Source organism: Labrus mixtus, chromosome 3 (genome assembly GCF_963584025.1).
Source record: "Labrus mixtus chromosome 3, fLabMix1.1, whole genome shotgun sequence".
Classification (NCBI taxonomy): domain Eukaryota; kingdom Metazoa; phylum Chordata; class Actinopteri; order Labriformes; family Labridae; genus Labrus; species Labrus mixtus.
The window spans coordinates 6480473-6507202 of NC_083614.1; the positions used below are offsets into that span (position 1 = coordinate 6480473).

At 37.9% G+C, this 26730-nt stretch overlaps 2 protein-coding genes and 1 long non-coding RNA gene across 6 annotated transcripts in view; 2 read left to right on the forward strand and 1 right to left on the reverse strand.

Moving 5' to 3' along the window:
* The first annotated feature begins 455 nt into the window (after positions 1-455).
* Positions 456-1408, forward strand: LOC132956442 (uncharacterized). The gene is made up of 2 exons (XR_009666033.1): positions 456-1041; positions 1183-1408. It is a non-coding gene; the product is annotated as an uncharacterized LOC132956442 (long non-coding RNA).
* Positions 1409-2438: 1030 nt separating this feature from the next.
* LOC132971959 (synapse-associated protein 1-like) lies at positions 2439-8209 on the reverse strand. Its single transcript, XM_061034791.1, has 9 exons — positions 8005-8209; positions 7808-7926; positions 7659-7725; positions 6235-6308; positions 6004-6143; positions 5702-5853; positions 4894-4952; positions 4648-4792; positions 2439-4560 (listed from the first exon to the last, which is right to left on the reverse strand). The coding sequence occupies exons 1-9, from the start codon at positions 8207-8209 to the stop codon at positions 4433-4435; spliced, it is 1089 nt and encodes a 362-aa protein (XP_060890774.1). The 3' UTR covers positions 2439-4432.
* Positions 8210-8901: 692 nt separating this feature from the next.
* The window catches only part of shroom2a (shroom family member 2a), a 42686-nt gene continuing 24857 nt past the window's right edge, over positions 8902-26730 (forward strand). For 3 of the 4 annotated variants that reach the window (XM_061029912.1, XM_061029922.1, XM_061029930.1), the window contains exons 1-3: positions 8902-9154; positions 10958-11168; positions 22172-22320. In XM_061029912.1, the coding sequence (XP_060885895.1) occupies positions 10962-11168; positions 22172-22320 (356 nt within the window). In that variant the 5' untranslated portion in view covers positions 8902-9154; positions 10958-10961. Of the gene's footprint in view, positions 9155-10957; positions 11169-13862; positions 14094-22171; positions 22321-26730 lie in introns of those variants that run through there. The other variant, XM_061029939.1, reaches the window with a different exon arrangement.

The following is a 26730-nucleotide window of genomic DNA, read 5'->3' on the forward strand; positions in this document are numbered from 1 at the left end:
TATTTCAAACTGAGTCTCTTCTGTTTGAGTTTCTGGCTCAGTCGTATCTTATTAAACCCATTCTCCGTCTATCCCATGTTCCCACAGTGGTCGTGATGAACTCCCTCTGATAGACACATTTATCATACAGTATAGCTTGTAAACTAGGACAAATAAACTACTGTGATTTTAAAGCATGTGAGTGCTAAAGGGACCATTCATGAAATAGCAATAGTTTCATACAGCAGACTGTTGAGACCTTTTATTTATTTATTCAAGATTAAAAGAAGTTTGACCTTGTTTGTAAAAGGGAAAAGACACACACAATGCTTTGGGCACAGGACTGTACAAACATCTTAAAAGGTATATTTCCTTCATGTTGTATACACACATTTGTTTTTAAAGCTGGTGATGTTCTTCAACCAAAACAGGGTTTAAAATATATTCTTTAGTTTAAAATATATTCTTTAGTTTAAAATATATTCTTTCTGCTCACGTTTTTCTTTTGCAATTTGCAGATTATTCTGTCAACCACAGTTGGAGATATGTCATTCTCTCACTTTTGTCCAACTTCATAAAAAGCTTGTTTAATTTAATCTGTATCATATTCTGTCTCTCAGAAATGTGACCAATAGGACGGGCCGCTGTCATTGCCTGCTGTGTGTAAAGTACAGTTCATTAGAGCGTGACAGAAAGCTGTGGATTCATAACTGGACTTGTGTTTACATTTAGAGGATGCATTGTGGTTTCATGTATCCCCGTCAAGTTCAGCAATAAAGAGAGTAGAAGCCTGTTTCTTCTGATTCATTCTGTGCAGTGAGAGAGTTAATGTGTCCCAGTGTTGTTACACAATGACTCAGATGTGTTAAGTGAGATCAATGTACATTACAGTCTTTAGACAGTTTTGACTTTGTTTCTAAATGTGCCCAGTCCAAAAATGTCTCCTCAACAATCAACTGCTTTACATAGATCATTCATGAATCATTTCTTTGGATCTGATCTTGTTACAATCTGTGACATTACATCAGAACTTTGATTTGATAGATTTGATAGGACTTTATTGTCAGACATGGTCTGTGATTGGTCGTGCACCACAGCGGCTCAATTTGCAAACATAAAAATTTAGACAAGAAACAAAGATAGAAACATTTGACCCCCTCCACCACTCCTTCCAGTTACTGCCATCAGGCAGACACTACAAAGTCCCTCTGGCCCCGAAAAACATCTACAAAAAATCCTTCATTCCCTCTGCAATAACCATTCTGAACAAAATCAAATAGACCCCCCCTTTTTAGAAACTGTTGTTTTTAAGTCCTCTTTTAATGTACTGCACTTTCTGTTTTTAATGTATGTTGTGTTTATTGTTCGAGCCTTGTCAAAGGAGAATTTCTGTCTCTGTTGGGACAGACAATAAAGTCTATCTATCTATCTAACATTCAAACAGCTAACAAATACTCAGAGGCCTTAAACGTAATTTGATCTGAGATTCAGCTCTGCATTCAATTACAGTTTTGACTGGTGAACTGAAGAGTGTTTCAGTCTGAACTTGGGACCCTGTATCTCCAGTTTGATGGTCATAGTTTATATTCTGTGTTCAGAGCGTCGTCAGGTTCAGAGGCGATGCTGCGAGCCAGCTTTATCATGTTTTTTTATCGTAGGCTGGTTCAGAGTAAAAAGGCACGCATAGTGTCATGATGACATGTACAGTATGTGCTTTGACAGGCTTTAAGGTACATTTTTAATCTTTTGGTGAGACTGTCAGAGTTTTCACACATCAATAAAAACTCAGCCGTTAAAAAAACAGAAGGCAGTTTACTCGTAAACACTTTACTTGCCGTAGTGTTGCTGTGTTTGTTTTGGTGTGTTGTCATGGTTACGTCTTCAGTGGCAGGAGGGTGTTGTTGGACCTGGTGTTTCTATTTGTTAACTGTGATTTTTTTTTTGTTAAATTTAGTAACACTTTCAGGATCTCTTGTAGTTGTTTTTGAAAGATGTTTGTTTTGAATTAATTTATGTTTTACTTTGATTTTGTAATAAATAGTTATTTTATTTTTGTAAATGATTACCTGTCAGTTTTCTTCATTCCCTGGGTTTCAGTATTAAACATTTCTATTCATATTAACATTATGATGTATTTCTGATGGGCATCCATTGTCCGAGTGTTTTGTTGATCATGCTTGTAGACACACTCCTGAATACATTTGGTATAAAAGGGAAATCCTCCACTTTCAGCAGATGGATGTTAAAATATTCTTCTAGTCTTAGATTTGTTTGAAAGTGCTCAAAGGTGTCGGTTCAAAAAGAGCTAACCAGCTAACCGCAACACATTTACATTAATAAGTCAACTAAGATGTTGATTATGCATTTCCAAGGTTAATGACTGACTCAAACTTGGCACGAACAACATTCTCTAAAGTGAAGCTCAAACATTAAAATGAAGGAACACTAAGAAAAACATGTTTTTTAATGAAGGCACTTTTAATGTTTTTATGTCTCAAAGAAAAACAAACCACATATAACCTTTAAAGAAACACTTCAACGAGCATCAGACAGAACAGCCATTATAACAACTAAAAATATAACTGAAGTTTGAAATCACAGTAGATAATAATAAAACATGATGGGTTATGGCTCTATTTTCCTGGTACAAACAAAAGGCTTGTTTGGAATGTCTACACATTATATCAGCAGCTACAGTATAAAGGATGTGTGCTTGTGTGTGTTCATATTCAGTCATTCACTTTCATCATTTGGATAAAATTCCCACGTTCCAAGGATAAACATACTATAAACACAGGAAGGCACTGTTAATGTAAAGTAAGTTTAAAAAGTATCACATCTTATAGGCTATCAAAGCATCATCAAGCATTTTATTGATGAACAATGTTGTCTCAGTCAAAGGATAAACGTTGTTTAATAATATACTCTACTGGTTATGTGAAAATATCTTGAAGAAATATACACGTATATGGGTTTTATTGAATGATATTTCCGCAGTTTAGGATTAAAAATTCAACTGTAAAAGTTAAGCCTTGTTCACACTTGTAGAAAACTCCTGAAAAGCTCCTGAAGTTTTCAGGGTGAGCTGCATGTGTGAACAACAAACAGACACATTTTTTTCACTCTGACTTTATCCAAAGTTTCTTCTGCCAGCCCCCCGAGGATTTTTCCCACAGAAAATCTGAGTGAACCGATGTAAGAACGCAGCAGGATATAATCAGGAGAATATACCTTGAGTGATTGGGAGGGGATGCTGACGTTTATTCCCTGTGATTGGGGTGTGACCATAGACTGTCTGCATTATGGTGTCTGCTCTCCAGTATGCTCTACTTCTGATGTTGTGATTCAGTTGAACTACACATAGCATTGACATTAAGGCAAACATTCTCATTGCAGTGTTGCATAGTGGACTCTGTTGCTTCTTGCTTTAGGAGACCCTGGGCCCCTGTAATGTGTGAACAATGGTAGATTTCAGGAGCAGTCCTCCTGAGTGCACATGTCAAAACGTCTCTAGACCGTATTTGTGCCTTCATTATCTGGATGTTTTATGCACCCTTACTCAATTCTATACTCATAGTTGGGCCTGATGTTTCGGTAGCTTCTGGGCTTTAAAGGCAGCTAAAGGTAGTAACCTTTGGATGCTGTGTAACAGGCAGCTGAGCTGGTTTGTGTTATCTGTGATTTTTCACCAAGAACTTGATAAAAAAAAGTTAAGATGCTGTGTACACCTTAATTAAACTAAATGTTTTTTTGGGGACATTTAGCCTTTTTTTGGACAGGACATCTGAAGAGAGACAAAAAATGTTGGAAAGAGAGAGTGGTGGATGCACCAAATGGCCGAGGTAAGATTCCACGTTCACTGCGATGAGGACTGTAGCCTTTGTTCATGGGGAGCTCGACATAACCACTCACATATCAGGCGCCCCCATAACAGTGTATATTTACTAGAGTATATGTTTGAGCAATACTAAAATATAACAAAACATATGAGTAAACCAACACAAGTATTCAGGTTTTAGCCAGCATCCAAAATCTTTTTTGAGTCTTGGTTGTACTTTAACTTAATATTTTATCATCTTCCTTCATCCTGATTTTCTCACTTGTGACAACAGCGACACTGATCATCAAAAGTTATCATCTCACCTTAAAGTCTGAGGCAGAATCTGAGACAAACTGTGTGTTCTCTGAGGAGGTGTACGCAGGACAACACCTCCCTTTATCTTAACTGAAGGAGACAATGCTAAATATTTATGCATTAAACCAAAGAACCATTCAGGACACAGAAATAGCACACTGAAATGTTGATGAGGTTCAGTGTTACGATTCCCTCTGAGTCCCAGGTATAAAGATGAATGAATCCACTGGGAGCATTAAAGCTTCAGTCATGTGTCGCTTTCTGACCTTTAAGGTGATTCTGAAACAGTTAAGATCTGGTGGAGCGCGTGCCTGAGCTCTAACTCTCCTCTTTTAGCATCTCTTCAATCTCTCTGTCCCAGTTGTCATCGTGGTTCTCGTTGTCAGGCAGCACGTCGTACTCCTGCAGCTCGTCCTGCAGCTCTCGCTCCCAGTCAGGAGTCTCCTCTGAACAACCCAGAGCAGAGTCACACGTTAAACTTCTGATAAACTCTTGAATTAGATCGTACACCAGTTCAACAATTAGAGACTCACCCTGCTGGGCGTCTGGATGCTCCCTCTTCTCGAGAATCAGCTGTTCCATTTCTTTGCGTAGGTCGTCCTCATTTATGCTGCATGAGTCAAAAGCATCGCTCACAAATTCAGACACAGGCGGGCTGGTGGAGAGCTCCTCCTCGTCCTTTTTTCAACAGAAACAAAAAGAGGTCAGACTCAGACTCATTAAGGATTCATTCTTTTAAATGATTTGGTATTTTATTTGAAGAAAAAAAAAGTGCCTACCTCACTTGACTTTGGTTTGTTTCTGCGGTTGGCAGCATGAGTTTTCTGTTTAACAACATCTGCAGAAAAAAACAAAAATATTTTGTCAATTTATAAATAAATTAAGAGAAAAAACAAGTCAAACTTTCTCATTAAATGAATAGTTGAGATGAATCCTTATATTTCTCTTAATATTCACAATACTGCTATTCAGCTGATTTTGCCTCAAATGAAAGGTATGATGTAACAACTGAAGGTAAGATAATAAGATTGCATAAAAAGCAGATAACTTTATGGTTTTATAAAATGTTTTCACTGTCTGAACTTTCCCCAGGGAAGTATTTGAGAGGAACTCAAGGCACTTCCACCACAAGGACCAAGGTCTATCTGGACTTCTGAAGACTTGATTTTACCCCTGAAAAAAGTCCTTTCACATACGAACTGAGAGAGTGGAACCTGTTGACCTTTTCTGATTGTTATTAATTGTAAAGTCAGTGTATTTTATTTCAGGTATGGTATCATTGTCACTGTCTCAAAGATGACATGAAAACAGCTGTGGCTTTGGATTTCAGCAGAATAACTTTTGCTAGACTTTGGACCCTGATGGAAACAAATAAAACAACAGACTGAAGGAACCTAGGTTAATTCAGGTTAATTGTAAAGTAATTTCCATGACTAAAAGTTACAGGTACGTTGGGTGGAAAATTGAGTTCAGTATTTGCGAAGCCTGTCCCCTCTATTTGTAACACGAATATAAATGGTTTCTGCTTTCGAGGCAGTGAATACAAATGAGTCCATTCTCATTTTAAGCACTACAAAGTAATGATACCCTTTTGTTGAACCTCCTCAGGACTGGTGCCAGTTTTCTCCACGCCTCTCTGCTCAGCAGCCTGCTGGGCTGCGAGAGCTGTGAGCTGAGCTGACTGTTTTATTAAGGACACACGGTAGAAGTAATTCTTCCAGAAGGCCTCCTCTTTCACCCTGAAATGAATGACACGATAGAACATGCAGTCAGCTCAGAATAGAATAAAAAAAATGTTTTTGTTCGTAATAAAACCCACTCCTGTGCAGTGATGCACATGATGAAAAGGGACCAGATACAGCATTATCCGAATGTCAAAACACTCTCACTGTTTGGGGACCAGATGGAAGCGCATCTTCCGAAGGAGCTCATCCTCCTCCAACATCACCATGGCGACCGGATACATTTGCTCACAGTCAAAGTGAAATTGCACTCCAGCAGGAGGATCTCGCAAAAAATTCCTTTTGTCCTGTCAACAAATGAAGCAATAAAAAGAAATTGTACTGTTGCCCAATTTGACTTTTTCCCTAGAACAGAAATGTTTCATAAGCAATACTCACAGCTGAGAGGGCTAAAATCTGCTGCTGCATAGTTTCTTCTTCATTATAACCAACCCACGGAGGCACAGCAGCACCTACAAACAATGAGCCGGCAGTTACTGTACAGTGATATCATGTACTTACTTCAGGTTATTTTAATGTTGCTATACAGAAAAGTATTCTCAGCCCAAAACAAGCTTAAAGACATCCTTATTTAGACTAAAACAATGCTAAAACATAAATTAACAACACTAGTAATTAAGTCATCGGTGAACTGAACTTATCCAAAACAAATAAAAACAGAGGTCAGTGTGCCTCTTTCTGAACTTCACCAAGATCACATTCATTTTTAAATCTATAAAATCAGGATAGGCAGAGATAAGCCTTGGGCTTCAGCCTATTCCTCTTTCTGGTCATTGAGTGTTTGAATTTTATTGTGAGAAATGGACGAGTGTTAGCATGTAAAGTGTTTTTTGTTTTTGTTTCTGTAAGTGGACTATTTACACAATTGTTTTAACAGTTGGGTATAAAATAAAGTAAAATAAAAAAAATATTAATTGATTCATAAACCTAAAGAACAAACTAAGACCTCTGATTTCATCTTGAGATCGCTGTAACATGAATTTACACGCCATTATCGTGCGGTAAATGTTCTTAATTTTGTTTTTCGATCTTATAATTAGAATATTCAAATCTAACAGATAACATTTTGTTGTTTGTGTCACACATGTTCTTACTTCTACATGAATATGTGGTAGTAAGAGTTTATTGATCAAATATTAAATAATTCATAGATATTACTGGACTCCAGTCAGACTCAAAAGTCTTGGTCTAATTGAGATGAATAAGTGCTGGAAATGTAAAGGCTTCTTCTGTCATTTTCTTTACATCTCATGTGAGATTGCCCAATGATTTCTCCATTCCGGAAACAAATCCATTCCCCGAGCTGGACTCACAAAGGGACAATTTGAGTTAGCGACTGCAGGCTTTCTACATGCAGCCAGTATTAAACTGATGAACTGGAAAAAAAATAATCAAGCACACCAACTACAAGGACTGGATTAGAGCTTCATATAAACTGATGTTAGCCAAGCCGAAAGAGTCTTTGTCAAAATCAACCCAAATGTGGGGTAGCTTGCTATCTGTTGACAGTCAGGTCCATTAGGTTATTGTAAATAGTCTTAATGTATATGGGGTGCTAGGGAGGGAGAGAAACATGCTGTGACCTGTTATGCTGTGAGAGTGTTGTTGTTTCTGTCTAATGTGTAATCTAATCTGTACCCCCCCCCCCCAAAAGGGATTTGTTTGGTACTCTAACAAATTGTTTTGACAAATAAAAATCTGACTTACAAAAACAAAAGATAAACATTTCCAAGGATATACATTTGTTTTTATTAATCTCCCTCATCATGGAGCTCTGCTATACTTTGAAGTAGTCTACTTACCTGATTTTTTTGCCTTTTTCTCCTGAACAAATTTATTTTGTTCTTTCTGGAAATCACCTAAAATTGTCTACCAGAAGGAAACAGATCAATAAATGGGGTATAAAGAAGAAGGAGGAAAAAACAATAATGCAAAACTTGATGTTTGACACCTTATCGATGATCCCGTTCATCTTTCCCTCTTCCACACTTTTCTTGAAGGTTTGTGCTGTTTCCACCACGGACTCAGACAGTTTCTTGGAGGCACTGCTGGCGAAATTATAAATGTAACCTGCGAAAAACCAAAAGTATGAAAACACAAGTGAACAACAAACACTCTTTAACAGTGTGTTACTTTATTAAATCTTACCACTGACGCCCTTAGCTGTCTGCAGAAGTTGAGCTGGTTGAACATCTTCTTTAGCAGCTTTGGTTGGCTCACTTTCAGCAGCTGCAGTCGGTTTGTTTACGTCGTGATTCTGGTCTTCTTTAACATCAACAATAGACTCGCCATGTTGCTTACCTTGTCCATTTTCATTTTCAATTCCAAGCCAGCTTCCCAGATTCTTAAACATACTTTGAAATATCTCTACAAAAGTCTGCAAAAGTACGAGAAGTCCTTTTACATGCTCAAATTATCAATTATTAAGGTGTTTTTGTCAACTCTCGGAAAGTTTGAACCTGAAAGACGGGTATTGGCTGGTGACGTTACACTGTTAAACCACTTCCGCGAATCGGTTCATTTTGTCCCTTCTTCCTACCCTGCCCCATCTCACGCGTTGTCATGGAAACAAGAGCGTCCCAAATTAATCCCTTAGCGAAGATAAAAGTTTAAGTTTGCTCGCGAATTTTGTTTCGCGTTGCAACCTCAATAATTTATAATTAAAATATAATTAAATATAATTAAAATAGAAATAAATTAAATTATATAAAATAATAAATATAATTTTATAAATTATTTATATATATATATATATATTTAATATATATTTATACATTATTATTTTATAATTATATACAATAATAAATATAATTAAATTATAATTAAATTATAATTAAATTATAATTAAAATATTGAATGTAAAGATAAAATATATTTAATTTTCTTAGATAAAGTAGAATAAAAGTTTTTTTTAAAGGTGAGTCTCGCCTTACTAGCATGCTAACGCTAGATGGCACGCTGGCGCTGTATTTAGTTGTTATCCCTGTTGTTCATGGAGCTACATTAGCTTAGCTGATTTAAACTCTACTGAGTGTGTCAGTGTGTCGTCCTCAGTTTGTATAATGAAGTAGGATACTGGCTGAAGTGCTTCTGCGTGACAAACAGAGGAAACTCGGAGCTTTTTTTCCCCCACCGAAACCTTCCGCAAAAGTAACCAGCGAACTATGATAAAGTGATTTATATGTGGATAAAAGGGTTAAAAAGATGAAGTATGTGTTACGTTAACCTGGGATATAGCTGCGTGCCACCTCGAGGGAGCTTTCCTGTTCGCCGGTTTATCAAGAAGTTGAATTCCCAGGTAAGGTCAGCCTTTTATGCATGCGTTTCGCACTATTTTAAGAAAAAGAAAAAGGGGAGTAAAGTGGTTTATTTAATGATAAAAGTGCTTGTTTCACACGAAGAGTCAGCCACCTTTTCTAAAGAGAAAGACTGTCTAACTAAATGTGTTGATTCAGGCGGAGATGGTTTCCATTGTTTGTGTCTCTCACTCATAAGAGCATTAAGTTTAAGTCTGGAGTATGACAGCAGGTGTTTAACATTTATTTTATAACTCACAGACAGTAGGGTTTTTATAACTAGCGAAGATACTAGATACTTAACTTTAACTGTCTATTTATTTATTTATTCACTGTTTAACTGTTTATTTACTCATCCAGTCACTGCACAATAATAACTGTATATACTCTTTCACTGCACCATAACTTCACTTATTTGCACTATATGTCTATATTTATATTTGTTTAATTAATCAGTCACTGCAAAATAATAATTGTATATACTCTTTCAGTCACCACAACTGTCTATTTATTTATTATTATTATCATTCATTCACTGAACAGCGACTGCTCTGGACACTTTTTGCATATTTCTCTCTCATATATTTTTGTTGTTGTTTTTGTAAACGCTGCTGTTTAGGATTGCTGCTAACAAAGTTTTGTTGTGTCCTTGTATACAATGATAATAAAGATTCTATCGAGATACTTCATCTTGTGTATTTAAGAGGAGTTCCTTTTAAATTACAAGCACATCATTTAATTCAGGCCAAAATAGTCACGCCATTATTACAATTAATATTTAAAAAGTGTCTTGAAAGGTTGCATTATTGTATAATCAAGTAAAACAATATTTAAAAAGTATTGCATTGACTTTTGAGGGGGAAAACTAACTTATCTTTATCCACAAATAAAACATCCTTCACGTGTATTTGTTTAAAATACTAACAGTGAGTTTATTTACATATCAAAGGTATGTCAGTGTGATGTCAGCCCAATGATGTTTAGAATTTAAACTAAATAAAGGTTTTAATTTGAATGCCCTGTAGTGAGACCATATTAAATAATATGTAGTTGTATCGGTGTGTTTCATAAACAAGTCAATGTACTACTAAGGCCATTATGTGATCACTTTGTTATCCAACCTTTTTTAATGATTAAAGCATTATAGTTGTTGATGCTGCCAAGCTAGCAACAGATATTCTGTTGAATTATTAAAACACAGTTGTATTTTGAAAGAATAGTATTGTCTAGACTTTCTATTTAAACTTAATTCCTAATGTTTTACTCGATTATTTTGTTAGATTGTAATACTTTTATACTAAAGTTGATTGTTTCATGCATTCAAATAGACTGACAGAGAGACTGCAATCTGATATTAAGTGTTTCACTTGGAAAAGAGACTTAAAATTAAAACATACTAAAATCAGAAGAAAACAAGGTTCGCTGTAAAAAAAAACTAAAAAAACCCCCATAAAATCTAACAAAGGCATTAAAGGAAAAAGTAAACGTGTACAATTGACCAGTCTTAAAAGTGAGTTACAAATGTTCAGTTGTCAAAGTCACTGATGAATAACATGGTGGCAGATAGAGTGCATTTTTGATCTGGATTGAAAATAAACCTTCTCTGTTTGTATTTCTGCATAAATATGACTACGAAGGTACTCAGAAGGATGCTTCTTATTAAAAAAAATTACAGGAGCATTTGTAACATTACTGCATACAGTAAACTGTGATGCTCTACTATAGCTGATGCAGATGGTGCTGGGAGCACATCAGGTTTTTTTAATTTCTTGACCTCATTCTTTGTTTCTTTACATTTCTAACAGCACCATGGATACTGAGGGTTATACAAATGATCAACACTATACAGAACCAGAGAGACTTTGGCATGTGAGGCAAAAATCAGAAGATCTGGATATGAGGAGTAGAGATGGAGAGGGCTGCAGCCTGGTGGAAGTTTTTCTTTCAGGGGGAGCACCGTGGGGATTCACACTCAGAGGGGGACTGGAACATCGAGAACCTCTGCTCATAACGAAGGTAAATACTCTGAGTTACTCTTTTTAGATCAAATGAAGCTGTGATCATGATGGCATGTGCATATTTGCTGAATTGGCAGGAAAAACTATAAAACATGTTTTTAAAATAAAAAAAATTAGGACTGCCTCTTGTAATAGAGCCTCAAGCTCAGTTACAACACAGGTATCCACATTAAAATCTTGTGACATAATATTCTTGTAGTGTCAGTCAAAGCTCTACAAGACTCTGTATGTGCAGCAGAGACACAGACCAGCTCATAATGACTGATGAGCTCTGTCTCAGCTCAACGTCACTGTCCATGATGCACTAAACATGGTGCAGGCCTTGCTCCCTCAGTAGTTGCATGTTCTAAACATTTTGTAAAGAAGGATACAATGGCATGACAAATTGTAGGCTCACCAAATTATTGACCAAAAGTAAAAAGTACACCTTTCCAAAGGATTTGTTTTGATGTCACTGGACGAGCAACAAATATTTGAGGTCCAACGTTATGTACCATCAACTTTGAATATCCTTGACAATCCTCCAAATCACAGGGTGCCCAATACTCATAGTCTCAAGTCAATTTCAGAGCACCGCATTATGATGGAACAGGTGATGATGTCAAAGTTAAATATTATTCATTCATATGTGTTTGCACAAACTGTCACTTTTGTTGGCAGAAGCTCAGACCAGTTAACATTTAATGTGACTGTTTGATGTCTTCCAATGAAACACAGAACAGCTGATACCTGACACATCACTGCTTACATGACAAACATGTGGCTGATCACGACTCTACTTTTATACTGGAGAATATACTTTATATAGGATATATGATTATTATTATTATTATTTTACATAAATCATAGTTCTTTTAACCATGTTGGTAACATAAAATATCAGTTTGTAAGTTTCGGTCAATTTGGTCAGAGCACACTGAAAAATGTTATTGTAATATAATTCACAGCTGATGGATGGATTACCATGAAATTTGGTTTCGACTTCCCTTTGGTGCCAACAGCAGGTTAAACGAGCCATAATGACATCACCAATTGGTTTGCAGACTATGGTTTTTATGCCTTGACTTTTGCATTTGTGACATGGTCATCTTGTTTATATTTGGAGCCAGAAGTGATCACAACTGAATGGGAGGGCTGTTGACATGTTGGTTTTCCATGGTAACCAAGTTCTCAAGATTGCCCTGCTTTATTGTCACAAGGAAGTTATTAGGAAAAATGTACTGAGGCGAAAAATCGAGTAATAAGAAGGGTAATTCTTTTCATAGTCCTCAAGCCATTGCAGCTTCCCACGACTGGAATTACAATCAGCAGGTTGAAAGGACCTTGTCTTTATTAAAAGATTACTTTTGGGCTTTTTTTTACCTTTTATCAGGCAGGACAGTTGACGAGAGACAGGAAATGTGGGGAAGAGAGAGCAGGTAGAGGTGCATCAAAGGGCTGAGGCCAGGAGTGGAACCTGCGCCGATGCATCTATAGACTATAGTCTCTAATTATGGGGCTTTAACAACTGAGCAAAACCAAAACCCCTTTGTCTACGCAAAGCAAGAGGATGCATCCACTCCTTATAAACAGTCTCTGTCCTTAACATGTATCCTGCTGGATGTTAGCATCTAAGCATTGTTCTTGTGAGAATATCAGCATGTTGACATGAGCTTAACCTTCTCTGAATACAGCCTCTTAAGCCATTTTCACATATACACTCCTGAAAATTTCGAGAGAACCCCTGAAATCCTCCTATTCTGCTTGTTTACACATACCCCTCACAGCGGGAGACTATCCCTGTTGATGCAGAAGTGACGGACAAAGCAACAGTCCGCTGTACAACACGATAATGAGAATATTTGCCTTTATATCAATGCTATATGTAGTATGACAAAATCACAATATTAACAGAAGTGTGGAGAAGAACATACTGGTGAACTAAAAACATAATGCAGCAGTTTCATTAAGTGCACAGAGATCTTATCAGCCGCATGCATAGTCTATGGTCGTCATGCCCAGTAAACGTCACCTTCCCCTCCCGCTCGTCGAGGTGAATTCCCCTGATTATATCCTGCTGCATTCTTACATCGGCTCACTCAGACTTTGTGTGGATGAAATACTAGGGGGCTGGCAAGATAAACTCTGGATAAAGTCCATATGAAAAATGTTGCTGTTTGTGTTCACACATGCAGTTCACCTTTAAAACTTCAGGAGTTTTTCAGGAGTTTGTGCAAGTGTGAAAACTTTAATAGTTGTGAGTTGATAGCAAAGCCATAGACACATTTTAATGTTGCCTTTATTGCCTGATGTGTTGTATATCCCCAAAGTTTGTATTCTATATGAAGCAACTCCCAGAAGAAAAAAAACATTCAGCAGAAGTTAGAATAAAAGCAGAAGATTTTAGAGGCCATTTCTTTAAGTGAGAGCCAAGATATGCATACACTGCCTTTTAAGAGGAAGAGTAACCAGACAGAGTGCTTCCCAATTTACTCTGACATCACACTGTAACCTCACTTCTCTGTTGACTTTGTAATGATTTACTACCAAAGACCTTGCAGGTTAATTTGACGTGGTTACATACTAGCACCTGTTTATCAGGAGATGTCTCTCTGCTGCATTTTGACCAAAACTGGGTACAAAGTCCAACTCAGATGGTCGAAACTCAGAATCTTTGGCCCTGTATGAGCTTAGAGCGATACAGTCAGGACCACCTTCACCCACGTTGTCGTAGGTTTTACAAGCACGCAATTCAAACGAGAAGAATTCTGACCATTTTAAGTCTTTAAGCTGGAAGATTTAAAGCCATGGTCACATTGCTAACTAGTGTGGGGTGAACCATTGCCCACTTGGACTGCAGTTCTTCATTTTACAGAGTGTTTTGTCCCTGAATGCCACATGCTTACTTCAAGGACCAACAAAAGTGGACCTGTTTGGATCTGAGGTGAGATGATCTTTGAGAAGTTTTTAAACCAAGCTTTGTAGCTGTATTATGTCAACCCTTAAAAATGTTGAACAGTTTTGGTAGAATCGTCCATACTGGCACTTTAAACAAACTTTTCTGTAAATCAGTCATGGAGTAGACTAAATGTTTGTCTTGAAATGTGTCAGAGTTTGGTTTGCTTTTACTTCGGTGTGTTATTAGAACCCACCTGGCCGTTTCTTTGCGCTCTCATATTTTTGTGCTTGGTATAATTTCACGGTAGACTCTGTGGTACCAGGAGCAGGAGAGGAATGTTGGAGCTTTGTTTGATTTTCTAAATGTAGTGAATTATCTGTGACAGCCTGAAGCCCGCTGGAATGGCGTGATGGGATAAGTGAAGTCAGGATTAGTGATTTGTGCTCTTTTGGAGCGGTTCTCAGATTATAGCCACTGATTTACAGAGGTGTGGTGTTGAATTATTTGTGTTAACTAGATTATGATGGGAGTGCTAATCTCCTAACAAAATAATAACCCTATATCGTACCCTGTAGAAAGATGTACAGTGTATCTTGAAAGGTTGGGGCCTTTTTCCCAACATATACATCCATCGCTTGACATAGATATATGAACACACTGTAGACACAGTATGTAGTTAAACCGTAATGTACCTGATGCATTTACTTCCTCATCGGCACATTTTTTCAGATGGTTCGGGTGATTATATTGAAGCCTGTTCTTTCGCCTTAGTGAACTCTACCCTGTTTTTTTTTTTTAGTGCTGTTTTAAAAAACACACATCTTTCCTGTCTGAACATGTAGGACTACAGTAATGCGGAAGCTCAAGCCGGGTCACAATGAATGTTATACTTTAAAATAAAACACTGTATATGAGTGTTGATTTTAAACTTAATAATGCACCCCCTCTGAAATCTTTTCAGTCAAGTTCCTCCTGAACAGAACAAAGCAAAAAACATTTGGAGTAAAAAAAACAGTTTATATTAAGAAGCAAAATAATGGGCTGTTCCATCGGCGTCTGATTTACAAAACAACTACCCAGTCACTGAAAAATGCTTCATGAGGTGAGCTGCCTTCATGTGCTGTTGGCATATTTTTCTTGGGGGAAAAAGCACAGTGCTCGGGGGTTGAAAAAGGATTATTGAAAACATATTTTTCTCAATCCTGACTGTGTTTTGTAGACTGTAAATTCACCTTCTTTTTTTTACCTCTTTTCTGCAGTTTTATGATTACACTTCAAATGAATTTCCTTAGTGCTTCATCAGACTCACATTTCCCCTTTTTATTGAACACATATAAGTATGAATATCTTCAGAATTATGCATGACTGACCCTTTTTAACGAGACTTACAGTTTTCCAAAGTTCCCTTAGGGTAAATATCTTGAGTAATACTAGCACCTATTACATTACCTGTTCAAGGGGACTGATAGGCCTCTGTTACGACTCACGGTCAATGTTAACGTCAGGGAGGCAAAATGGTGGCAAAACTAGAACTTGTTTTGTCGATGAGCCAGACTCTGAGATAGTAACAGAGGTGAAATGTTGTCGCTGTGTACGTCGCAGCGAGAAGGGCAGAAGAGGGCTGTGTGTATGTGAAGACTCTCGTACTTCTGCGGCACCATGTGATGTAATTGCACAAACTGGAACACCTATTTAACACTGTTGTAGGTTCAATATAGAATTTCAAAGACTCATCAGCCTCCAGTAGTTAAATGAAAAAGTAATTGTCAGCTGCATCCTCATAAGAATTGAACCGTTAAAATAGTGCTTATCCTGTTTCACCTGACCTCAGAAATGTGACTTTTACTGAAGATGTGAGAAGGATCAGGAGTTTAACACCAACAAGCTAAATGGTCTCTTAGCAAACTGTTTCTGTCACCTAATGAGACATACTTAACCATTTAATAATCAGAAGATGATGATAATTTCATGTATTTTTGCCTGAGCTTGAGGGTCTGTATTTTAATAACCAAAGAAGAGACACATTTGGGACAACATTTATGATTTTCTTGGCGGTTTTCTTGCTTATGTGCACCATCACTAAAAGCTAAAATGAAAGATAATAAAAAGGGCCCACAGTTTGATGAGAGGTTTAGAACATTGGCTAAAAATCCAGGAGAAATCCTGGATCTAATTAAAATTCTCAACATTCCTTTCATAGCTCAGGTAATGCTCGAGGTCTTCTCGGACTTAAAGTCCTTAGTCTCAATAAACTTATATAATCCTGTTTTACACAACACAGCTGGGCACGCAGCACCTCGTACATATGTTTCCTCGGCCAGGGTCACGTTTAATTTGGAAGAAAATATTGTTTGCTCTAAAGAACAAGTAACAGACACACAGAAAAATGTCTCTGTTCTTACACGCTGTGATAAATCACCTGCAGGTAAACAGGTTTTACCCATTATTGAATCCTTTGTATGAAAACTTTGTGGGCTCAGTTTCACTGTTTAGGGATTGCTCAACCTCTGGAGCAAAGATGATTCATACAGTTCAGGATGATGGCTCATTAGAAGTAAAAATGTGTTCACATGGTTTTCTATTTCTGGATGTTTGACATTTTCAAATACTAGTACCTAAATCAGATCTGTGGTTATGGATAAATGACCCCACCCACCAGTATTATTTGACCCTGTACTTGGAGTACTTTTTTTTTTATTATCATCATTTTTTATTTGTGTTTTAATACTTTAAATATGAAGCCAAACTTCATAAAAAGGGTTAACATTTATATACACAAATAAACAAACAGGGGTTCCCAAACTTTCCAGCTAGCAACCCCAAAAACAAGTCTGCCAGAGACTGGGGACCCTCACTGTCTCTGGAGGTGGTAAAGGAATATAACAAAGCGCACAGTCACGACACACACACACACACACACACACACACACACACACACACACACACACACACACACACACACACACACACACACACTCACACTCTAATAAAACTGTCCAAACAATGGTTACACAAACAAATAAGAATTCAGCAGCCAAAAAATGATCAAATAATTGTATGAAGTAATTTATTATAAGAAAGTCTAGAAGCAGCATACAAATAATGTGCTTGTATAGACTTAACCCTGAGCGGACATACAGAACTTCATGAATAAACACACAGGTGTGTAAAGAGCTATAGACACATTGCTGCCAAACTTACATTTGAAGTATTTTTACACAATCATTTCATTTTCTTTTCACTTGATGATAGGGTTTGATTTGAAAGTGAACTACTACTACTACTACTACAGTACTTGTATATATTGAGTGACCTTTATATCCTGTGACTGGATTCCTCTCCGCTTTTTTGTTAATAGTGCGATTCCTTTGAACTACACGTAGCTTAAAGGAAAATTTTCTCATTATAGCATGGTATAGCAGACTATGTTGCTCAGTCCGCTACTTCTGTGCCTTTTTTTTAACATCACGCCTTACCTCCCCCCTCTGACAGGGACAGTCTCCCGCTGTGAGGAGCATAACATGTGAACAGCCAGGTCAGGAGAATATATGGAGCATTGTAAATGTGAAAACGGCTTAAGATTCATCCTAGAGTTGACCTAAATAGCTGTAAATACATCTCCATCTTTTTGTTAAAATCAAAAGTTCAACATTCATTGTATACCGAAGTGATAGACAGTCTGACAGATGCGTTAAACCTCTGTCTGTTAATGCTGTTGTGTGTTTCTTGTCAAACAACAATGAACATCGTCAATGATATGTGCCAGCAGTCCCTTAAACCACACAGAGGTCTGAGGTCAGTGCCCTATCAGCTCGCTGCACAGGACATCTGTCAGCAGAAAAGACACATTCCTTACCCACATCACCACCACATCCTTCCCTTCATGTCCCACAAAGAGACATGAAGCTATTTTTGAGGACACTCAGGCATCCAGGATGGCTGGAGTCAGCCTGATTATAGCCTGTAGGAAGATGGTAAACAAAGGACCTCATGCAGATTGAGCTGCTGAAGTGACACATGTTTGTTATAGCAGAATAAATCTCCTGCCTTGATGCTTTTTTATTCTGCTACTTGTCACCATTTGTCATTTTTATTTACATTCTTGAAATGTCGTCGTATTGTTTAGACATATTTCCTGTTTGGTTGTTTTTAATAAAAGCAGGAAATATTGTTCAGCCGGTCATACAGATGATGGCATGTTGTTAATCTTTAAGACATCATTTGTTTTTATGTTCAGTATCTCAAAGAATTTGTAGAAAACGATAAGTACTTTGCTGTTGACAAACAACATTTTAGACTGGATGTTTTGACTTCTCGTGCCTAGATAGATTTGAACTAAGTAAGGTTTACTTTGGTTACTAAATAAAATGAACTCATAGTTTCCCTTGACTTCCAAAGTTTCATCATTCTACTCTGCATTGTCCGCTGTTCCTTTTAAATAATTCAGAGATCTAAACATCCTTGAAGGTGTTTTTGACTGTATGTCCATTGTCCATGCCAAACATTACATTTGTGTTTTTCTTTGGTTAAGAACTTGTTTTTGAAGTTTCACCCTCTAGACTTTCGATTTTGGCATGGTAACCGTTTACTCACAACTCAGCAGGGAGTGGAGAACACAGTACACAACTCAACTACACATATCAACTAGACACCAAAGAAACTTTAAGTGTAAGGGACCATGTGGGCAACAGGCTCAATTGCCATTGTGTTAACACATTCTTCAAAAGATAGAGACATAACATGCATTTCAACTTAAAATCTTTGATATCCCAACTAAAAGATCCATCATGTTTGCTACATCTTTGTAACCTTTACAACAATGTAGGTGATACATTTAGTTGAGATAACAATCCAAAGACACAACTGGTTGAAACTTAGGCTGTGTCCGAAATCACTCACTCGTTCCCTGCTCACTATGTCGTGAGTTATATGTAGTGGACTACATAGTGCACTCACTCAGCAAAATTAAAAAACATTTTGGACACTACTCGTACACTCGCCGGCCGCTGACAGTGACGTCATTGTTGTCGTGCAACTAAAATGTGCAGATTAACAAAGGCCGAGGATCAATAACAACAGTAGTAACGGCATGAAGTTCAGTGATAACTTTCGACCAAAACTCTTATATTTATGTTCACAGACTCTGGTCTCATGTCTGTCATTAGGACAAACTACCATCACTAACGTTGACGATCTTTTACTCTTTCTTCAAACTGATCAAAGATTTTAGTCAAAACGCTCCAAATACACACTTTATTGTGTTTCTGTGTTCACTAAAGTACACTACTTTTCAAAATGCATTGTAGGATACATTGATTGGACTATATAGGGTATGACCATGCTCACTCAGCACTACAAAATGGCATGTCCACTATATAGTGAATAGGGAGTGATTTCGGACACAGCTTAAATTCTAATCTGAGTATTTTAATAATGTAAATCTACTTTAATTACTTTAATTTCACATTTTGAAATATTTAAAGGCAAGACAAATATTCTAAGCATAGCCAAAACCTGATATTTTGTTTTGGTCTGTGTTACAGGACTCTATTTTGGTCCCATAAAAAAACAACTTTTTAAAATATATCTGTTACACTTTGTGATATTTCCTTCATTAGCTTTAAAATCAACAGTTTATTTGACTCTATCATATTGCACTACTTTACTGCTGCTAAATATTAACAACTCTACCAGTCGGGATGCATTCACAATCCAAGTAGTTCTGCTAATGCACTGTTTTCTGCTGTTACATTTTACCTTCAGAGGGGCCCATATGTGCCAACTTACTGATTTTCATCAGATTTTTCCTGTAATACAGCCTGCAAACTGGCCTTCCATGCCTCTGTCTAAAACTTTGCATTACGCTATTATCACTAATTTACACTTGTTTAGATTAACTAAAAGCCTAAATGTGATTTCAATTTGTATACAAAGGTTAAATGTATAACAAGTCATATGTAGTGAGAATGATTGTCCAGTTAAAGTTAAACTTTGGTGTTTATGTCCATTTTAAATATGGTAACCTGAGTCACCTCAGTCAGTGATCCAGTTTCTCTGCAAAATACCGGACCATATCGGGAGGGTTTCAGGAATCCAGCCAGCCGTCATAAAAACCCTCAGTCCACCCTGCTTAGCTCTGCCTTAAGATCGTTATTATAGAAAAATGAAAAGGGGCTTTGATTGAAGCTAACTGGGCTCTGGATGATAAAGGCCATACAACACGTAATGGCCTGTAAATGTACACATACCTCCACAGTGTAGTCATGCAGCCCCTCTCACAGGTTGAGAACTGATAATCAGCTGCAGAGTTCAGCTTTTGTGTGTTAATGTGCAAAATGCCAAGAAACGTCTCGCTGCCTTTCTCTGCGCACTGAGCCGAGCTGTCCTGCACCTCTCATATCTGACTCTGTGTCAGAGTGAGGACAGCACTGACCTTAACACCCGCTGACGCTTTAGAGACCTTCACTGTTGATGTGCTTCTGTCAGTTTAATATCTTGTGTCTTCTATATTTAGGGGTCTTTTCAAGATATATACCACGCTGCTCTGTGTGTACGGTATGTTCCCTTTGACGTAGGTGTTATTACAGGTGTCTGCCCTCAAACAAACACAGTACAGCTTCTTTTTTTTTTCATCTGGCCAGTTGCTTAGAGAGTCACTTTTTGAAGCATATTAAAAGCCTTTGATCCTTGTCATTAGAAACTGGCCTACCTGCTGTTAACTCTGGTAAACATTGTGTTTAAGCAGTCATTGTTACCTTATAAAATACTTAAAGGATGTCAAGAAGAGACGGACTAGGGGCTTTTTGATGCATTTCTCTCACTGACAACTGAAGCATGTTTTGTTTGTAGTCATGCTGCCCTTTTATTGAATGGTTTAAATATGTAAAGATTGCATTATGACTTATAGTTTCTTTATTATTCATGTATAAGAAACATTTTAACCTCAATTAAAAGTTAAGCATTCAGAATTGAAAAAAATAAATGTAGGGTATTGTGCACTGACTTTGCACCAATATCACTATGTTTGCAGTATGTTCCTGGAAAATGACGTAATTTAAACAAAAATCATATTCACAACACAGTATAAATGGAGGCCAAAAGGGTTACATAAACAACACCTGTATTCTGCAGCACAATAAGCTTTAAAACCTTCAGAACCTATCAGTAGTGTTAAAGCACTGAGAAGCAGTAGTTAGCTCCAAGATTAGGTCGTATGAGGTTATTTAGTCTCTCTCACAGCACTGTGGTGGGAACCTCTTGGACGAAAGAAGACTTTTTGCACCCATTTATAAACTAACTATTCTGTATTTGCAGGAAGCCGTTCTAGTAGAAACAAATATTATGCATGCATGTGGACACACAGATTCATAAACACGACAAGCTGCCTTTAGATTTACATTTCTGTCCCACTGATGGCACAAGACATCTTCCTTTTTTATTGAATGTAACAGAAAAGCTGTGACTGTGTTTTTGGACTTGGTACAAGTAAACTGAACTTCACAGCGAGCTAACAGCTGCAAAGTTAAAAGTTGGTGTTAGTATCAAACTTGAAATAGTGTAAACATGTTTTGTGTCCAAATTTGTCAGCCAAGATAAGACTCTATAATGTACTATTGCACATCTGCCTTCCTGTAGTCATATATATTCCCAGTCATATTCAGAGGCTATAAGATATTATTCTTAGTGAAAGACGCAAGGTGAGGTGATCGGTGGGAGGGGGCGCGGGTGTCGGTCGACCACGAGCCCCGGTCCAATTCGGAACCATAAACCTAAGCGTCGAAGTGGCGGTCTCACCCTGGCCGGCCTTCGGCGCGACTCCGGGTACCCAACTCTCCTCCCTCCTTCAGAGGGTGGCGGGGGGTTTGATGTCTCCTATCCCGTCAGCCGTCCGTCCCCGTGCGGATACTGATTGGATGGAGCGCCGGAGCTTTTTTGTCAAACCCAAAAATCTTTTGAACTGTGGCTTACTCCAAACAAAAAAAACGTTGCACACGTTATTCAGTGTGTGCGTTGTCAAAATGTCTTCATTACGGCTTTTCACTTGCTAATAGCTAGGTGAAACTAAGCATCTGTGTCTTGGCATCATGTGATTAATCTTTCCATCTGCTGTGTTTATGTTGCAGGTGGAGGAGGGCAGCAAGGCAGCATCTGTGAGTCTCCAGGTGGGAGACGAGCTCGTCAACATCAACGAGATTCCCCTGACTGGCTACAGACAAGAGGCGATCTGCCTAGTGAAAGGCTCCCACAAGACCCTCAGTCTGGTGGTGAAAAGGTAGGTAACCAATCCTCCGTCTCCTCCGGTGCCCTCTCCTCCCACATCTGCTGCTGTCACAAGTGCACCGAGTCACCATGGTGACATTTCTAACAAACCAAGGCAACAGAGGAGTGGAGACAGATGATCCTGCTCCCTGCAGCTGTCTGTCTGTTTCTAGTGCCTGTTGACCAGCCTGCACTTTCTGGGATTTCTTTCTAGTTGTTTTGTTGAGGTCCTGGTAGCTGGATGGTCCTGTTTAGCCAGGTTGCACTACACCGCTAAGAGTTTGTGACACCGTTTTTCATGATGAAGCTGAAAGAAGGAAGAGGTTGGAGGTGACATCATTGACTCTGTGAGCAGGCAGGTGTAGGAAGGGCAAAAAAAGAGGAAGTCACTATGCATATGACAATATTTGGCAGGGAGATTGTTTGTTTTCTTTCAGCTGTGATAAATATTTACCAAAGAACATTCAATAAACTGTAAATCCACTTAAATCATTACTCACTCTTTCTATTAGAAGCCTCTCTTTGTGACCTATTGACTCCAAAGTGTTGTTAAGTACGTATATCTTGTTTAACTGATGTGTCATTTATCAACGTGAGAGCTGCAGGCCTCCTTACGAGTGGCCTTGTTGTGTGTGTAACACTGCTCCCATTGTCTCCTTGCCGTCTGCATTGCATTCTGTATTGTATCATATCATAACGTAATCCCTGAACAAATCCTTCCGTACAAGGAAGTCCTCTCACCATTTATCTCTCCACAAGGACGTGGCTGTGAGGCTCACTCATTGTTTCATACTCTCAACAGGCAGGTCTATTATGGGATCTGGAAACAAGGAGGCATTACTGTCTATAACAATCTATTTGATTTACTTACGCTATTGTAGGACAAGCCTTAAATGTATGATTAAGTCCAATGTAAACACATAAAGTTAATACAGCTTAAACATAAGAGTTCTAAATCACATACTTTTAGTGCATGTTTTGCTTGAATTAGAACTACAGGTAAGGCATACTGCATCATCATAACATTGCACCTTGAAATAAGACCCTTGTGCTCTTTAATTCATCAGAGTCCCTATGGTATCAATTGAATATAGTATGAAATATGTTTGCCTTACAGGGTCAAATATCTATTTGCCATGACACAAAATAGTTGGTTTTAGTTATAATGAATAGTATTGACACAATACTGTTCCCAATAATGGTTCTAATAAAAATCAACAATGGCGATACCTGTTTCAATACCTCAAAAATGTCAATCTTAGGAATCTAATATTGGAAAACCTCTTGTGTCTAATGACCAACAGTTGTATTTTTGCAACTAAGACAGTGTGCGGAAGTTTGCCTACAATTTTTTAATGGATTAATTCCTCTCCTACTCACCTGTCTTATGAAATATATGTAGATTTAAAAGCTTTAGTCCTTTTTGATATTATAAAGTAATTGAGTAATGGAGATCGTATCATTTCAAAACACATGGCATCAAAAAGTATCAAAATCTTTGACTTGTACCATGCTTACTCGTGTTTGTGCTATTTTATTTATCCCATTTCTATCAATGTATTTAGGCTGGACAGTTTATATCTTACAGTGAGTTTCTTTGTACACATTGTCTGTAGCAGCAATGTGTCATTTTCTGTTGTTTAAAGTGAGAAGGAAAAGGTCCATTTACTGGGTCAATTTAACAGAAGAGCAGGATGCATGACTACAGGATCTGGGTATTGTCATTTCATTATGTTTGTAGTTGTAAATGGAGAAAGACATTTCCTTACATGGACATGGTTTATTGTTCATATTGCATTGTATCCTGCCTTTGAGCCTCATGAGACTATTTCTTCCTTTAGCTGGCCTGTTTTGGAGAATTTTGCTGTTTAGTTTCTGTAAATAGCCTGTCCAGTCCCTCATTTTCAAGGCCACAATAACAAGTCAGAGTTTGACTAAGAATACAGCAGAGTGATAATGATTCATTATAAAACCTCAAAGCTTCAGTCCCCTTTCTTGTTACTTTTTTTTTTTTTTTTTTATCAAAGTCTGCAATCTGGACGTTTTGTGTAAAGCTGGGGTTGGAAATGTAGTAAGGTGTAGCATTCCTCATTATTATCCACACCCATTTAAGCCCCAGTTTTTAACTGTAGTTTAATCTGTGTCTGAGCTTGTAAAGTGTCAGCCATGAAACACCTTTCATTGTATCTCAGGGGTAATGTTGGATAGTTGAAATCAGGATCAGGAAGCTGTCAGAACCTGCTCCTGTCCGCAGGTGTGGTCTCTTTACAGACAGCACCAGGGAGGAGCCTGATTTATTTTGCATGCAGTGACTCATGTGAGATTGGCGGTGTAATGTCATGGGAAGAGGCTTGTCAAATGTCACACAGAGAAAAGTCAGGTGTGGTTATCAGTAGGAAAGCATCTCATTCTCTCTGCACATGCTCTGACAAAACTACTGAACACACAGTGCTTCAACTGAAGTCTGTCATAGAGGAAGTCTTTAAAGTTTTACAGTTGTATTTGTATTTTAAAACCACCTGCAAACAGAGAAAAAAGCAGGGTGTTGATTGTTAAATTGCAGGTTTTGTGCTTGATTTGTTTAACACTTACCAACACTAACTACTGCATACAGTCAAATAGGGCCCGACCGATATTGAGCAAGTAGTAATTTGGACAAAGTTTCTTTATAACAAAGATGATGCATTACAAGTTTTCCAAATGGTATGAGACGTTAAACACTTTCCTGGATTGTAAGTATAGGTCTGATACAGGGACAGGAAGTCAGTTTCAGTTGGGGGTACTGAGAGAAGTCTTTCCATATGATGATGTCATACTTTCTGCTGTGCGAATTCGTCCTTTTGTTAATTAATTTGAATGTTCAGGATTATTAACAGGCCTACTTAGAGTATTAACAGCAGCTCATACCTCCTTAAGAACATTTTACACTTCTATAGACAAAACCATCGTACAGGCATTTCACATGTTGCCGATGAACACTTTATAGTTTAAAAGCAGGGGGGGTGACGAGTGGATGCACAGACATAAAAGCACATTCATCGCACAATGGAGATGTTTGGACAGCATCAGCATCAGACTTAAGTCTGAGTTACATTAGAGTAGATGATCATTTGAATTTCTTATTTCTTGTCCCTCCACCTCTATGCGCAATTGCAGTCACTCTCTTTACGTTGACAAATCAGGACATGCTGCTGGTCTCCTTAAGGGGCAGCAAACCCTACTAGATGTTCTCCAGGAAATTACTCTCTGTGTGCCATCCCATATCTGAGCTGCTCTAATTCAGAAAAATTGTGCAGATTTTAAGTTGAATTTAAGTTTGCAATATGTTCTAAACTGTGTTTGCCCCTCCTTGCGATGAAAGCAGCTTTACCAAGATCAAGGAAAAAAACAGCCCACACTCTGGTACTTATGGTCCAGTGCAACTGGAGTTCACAGAAAAACTTCATTTTAAACAAGAACAGCTCTTTCGTATAGGTTTTGGTTGTTGGGGTTCTGTGATTGTGATCTCCTGAGTTAAACCACTTTCCTATAAGGTATGCACATCATTCTGTGTACCTCTCTTTTACCTGAAGGCAGTTACAATTTAATTGTATTCATCAGGCCCCCTGTAGTCTGGCCTGTCTTGCTTTTTCCTTCCCCTGAGGCACTTTTAGTCAATGTAACAAACAGCAGAGTGAATCATTAAACTTTATGAAGAGAAGCTGAAAGTTTGTTGTGGCTTTCTGTTTCCCCCTTCTGGCATTGTTACAGAAGTACCACAAGAATCACTTACAAGCTCTGTTATCTTGTTCGATATGAGACGTAGGCAGTAACTCCTTCAGTGCTGTTGTTGCTTTAAAAAATACTGTTTACAATACCACAATACATCTATGTGGCTATTTTAAAAGAGTTGGGACCAGAGTTTTGTTGCACAATCCAATTATAGCTGGAAAAGCTTATTGGTCTGCCTTACAGCATGAGCATTCAGCAGGGGTTGCAGTGCAGTGGCTTACATGCATGCTGCTCTTTGTTTTTCCTAATCAGCACACATAGTATGTGAAGAATGCTGTGTTCTGATTTCTTGTAATAAGCAGATTTCTTAAGATTTTTTAGTTCTCAGCTGAGGAAATCACAGTTTAGAGATTTCTGTGAAGCGCTTAACTGCTCCCCCTCAGTTTCTTGGTTTGCTCCAATGCCAAGGTTAGTGGACAGGCAGGCACCGAAGTGGATCAATAGCTTAACAGAAGGACAGAATCAATTAAATCTTTTTTTTTTTTTTTTTTTTTTGCAATCATCATCAAAGAAAATGTATGCTAGCTTTGAGCTGTGATTGCTTTTTCACCTCTTGACATGAAGAAGAAATGCTCGTTCTTGACAAGTATTTCCAGAGGTATGTATAAAAGTATGAAGGGCATGTCACGTTTTTTGTTCATCCTTTTTATCC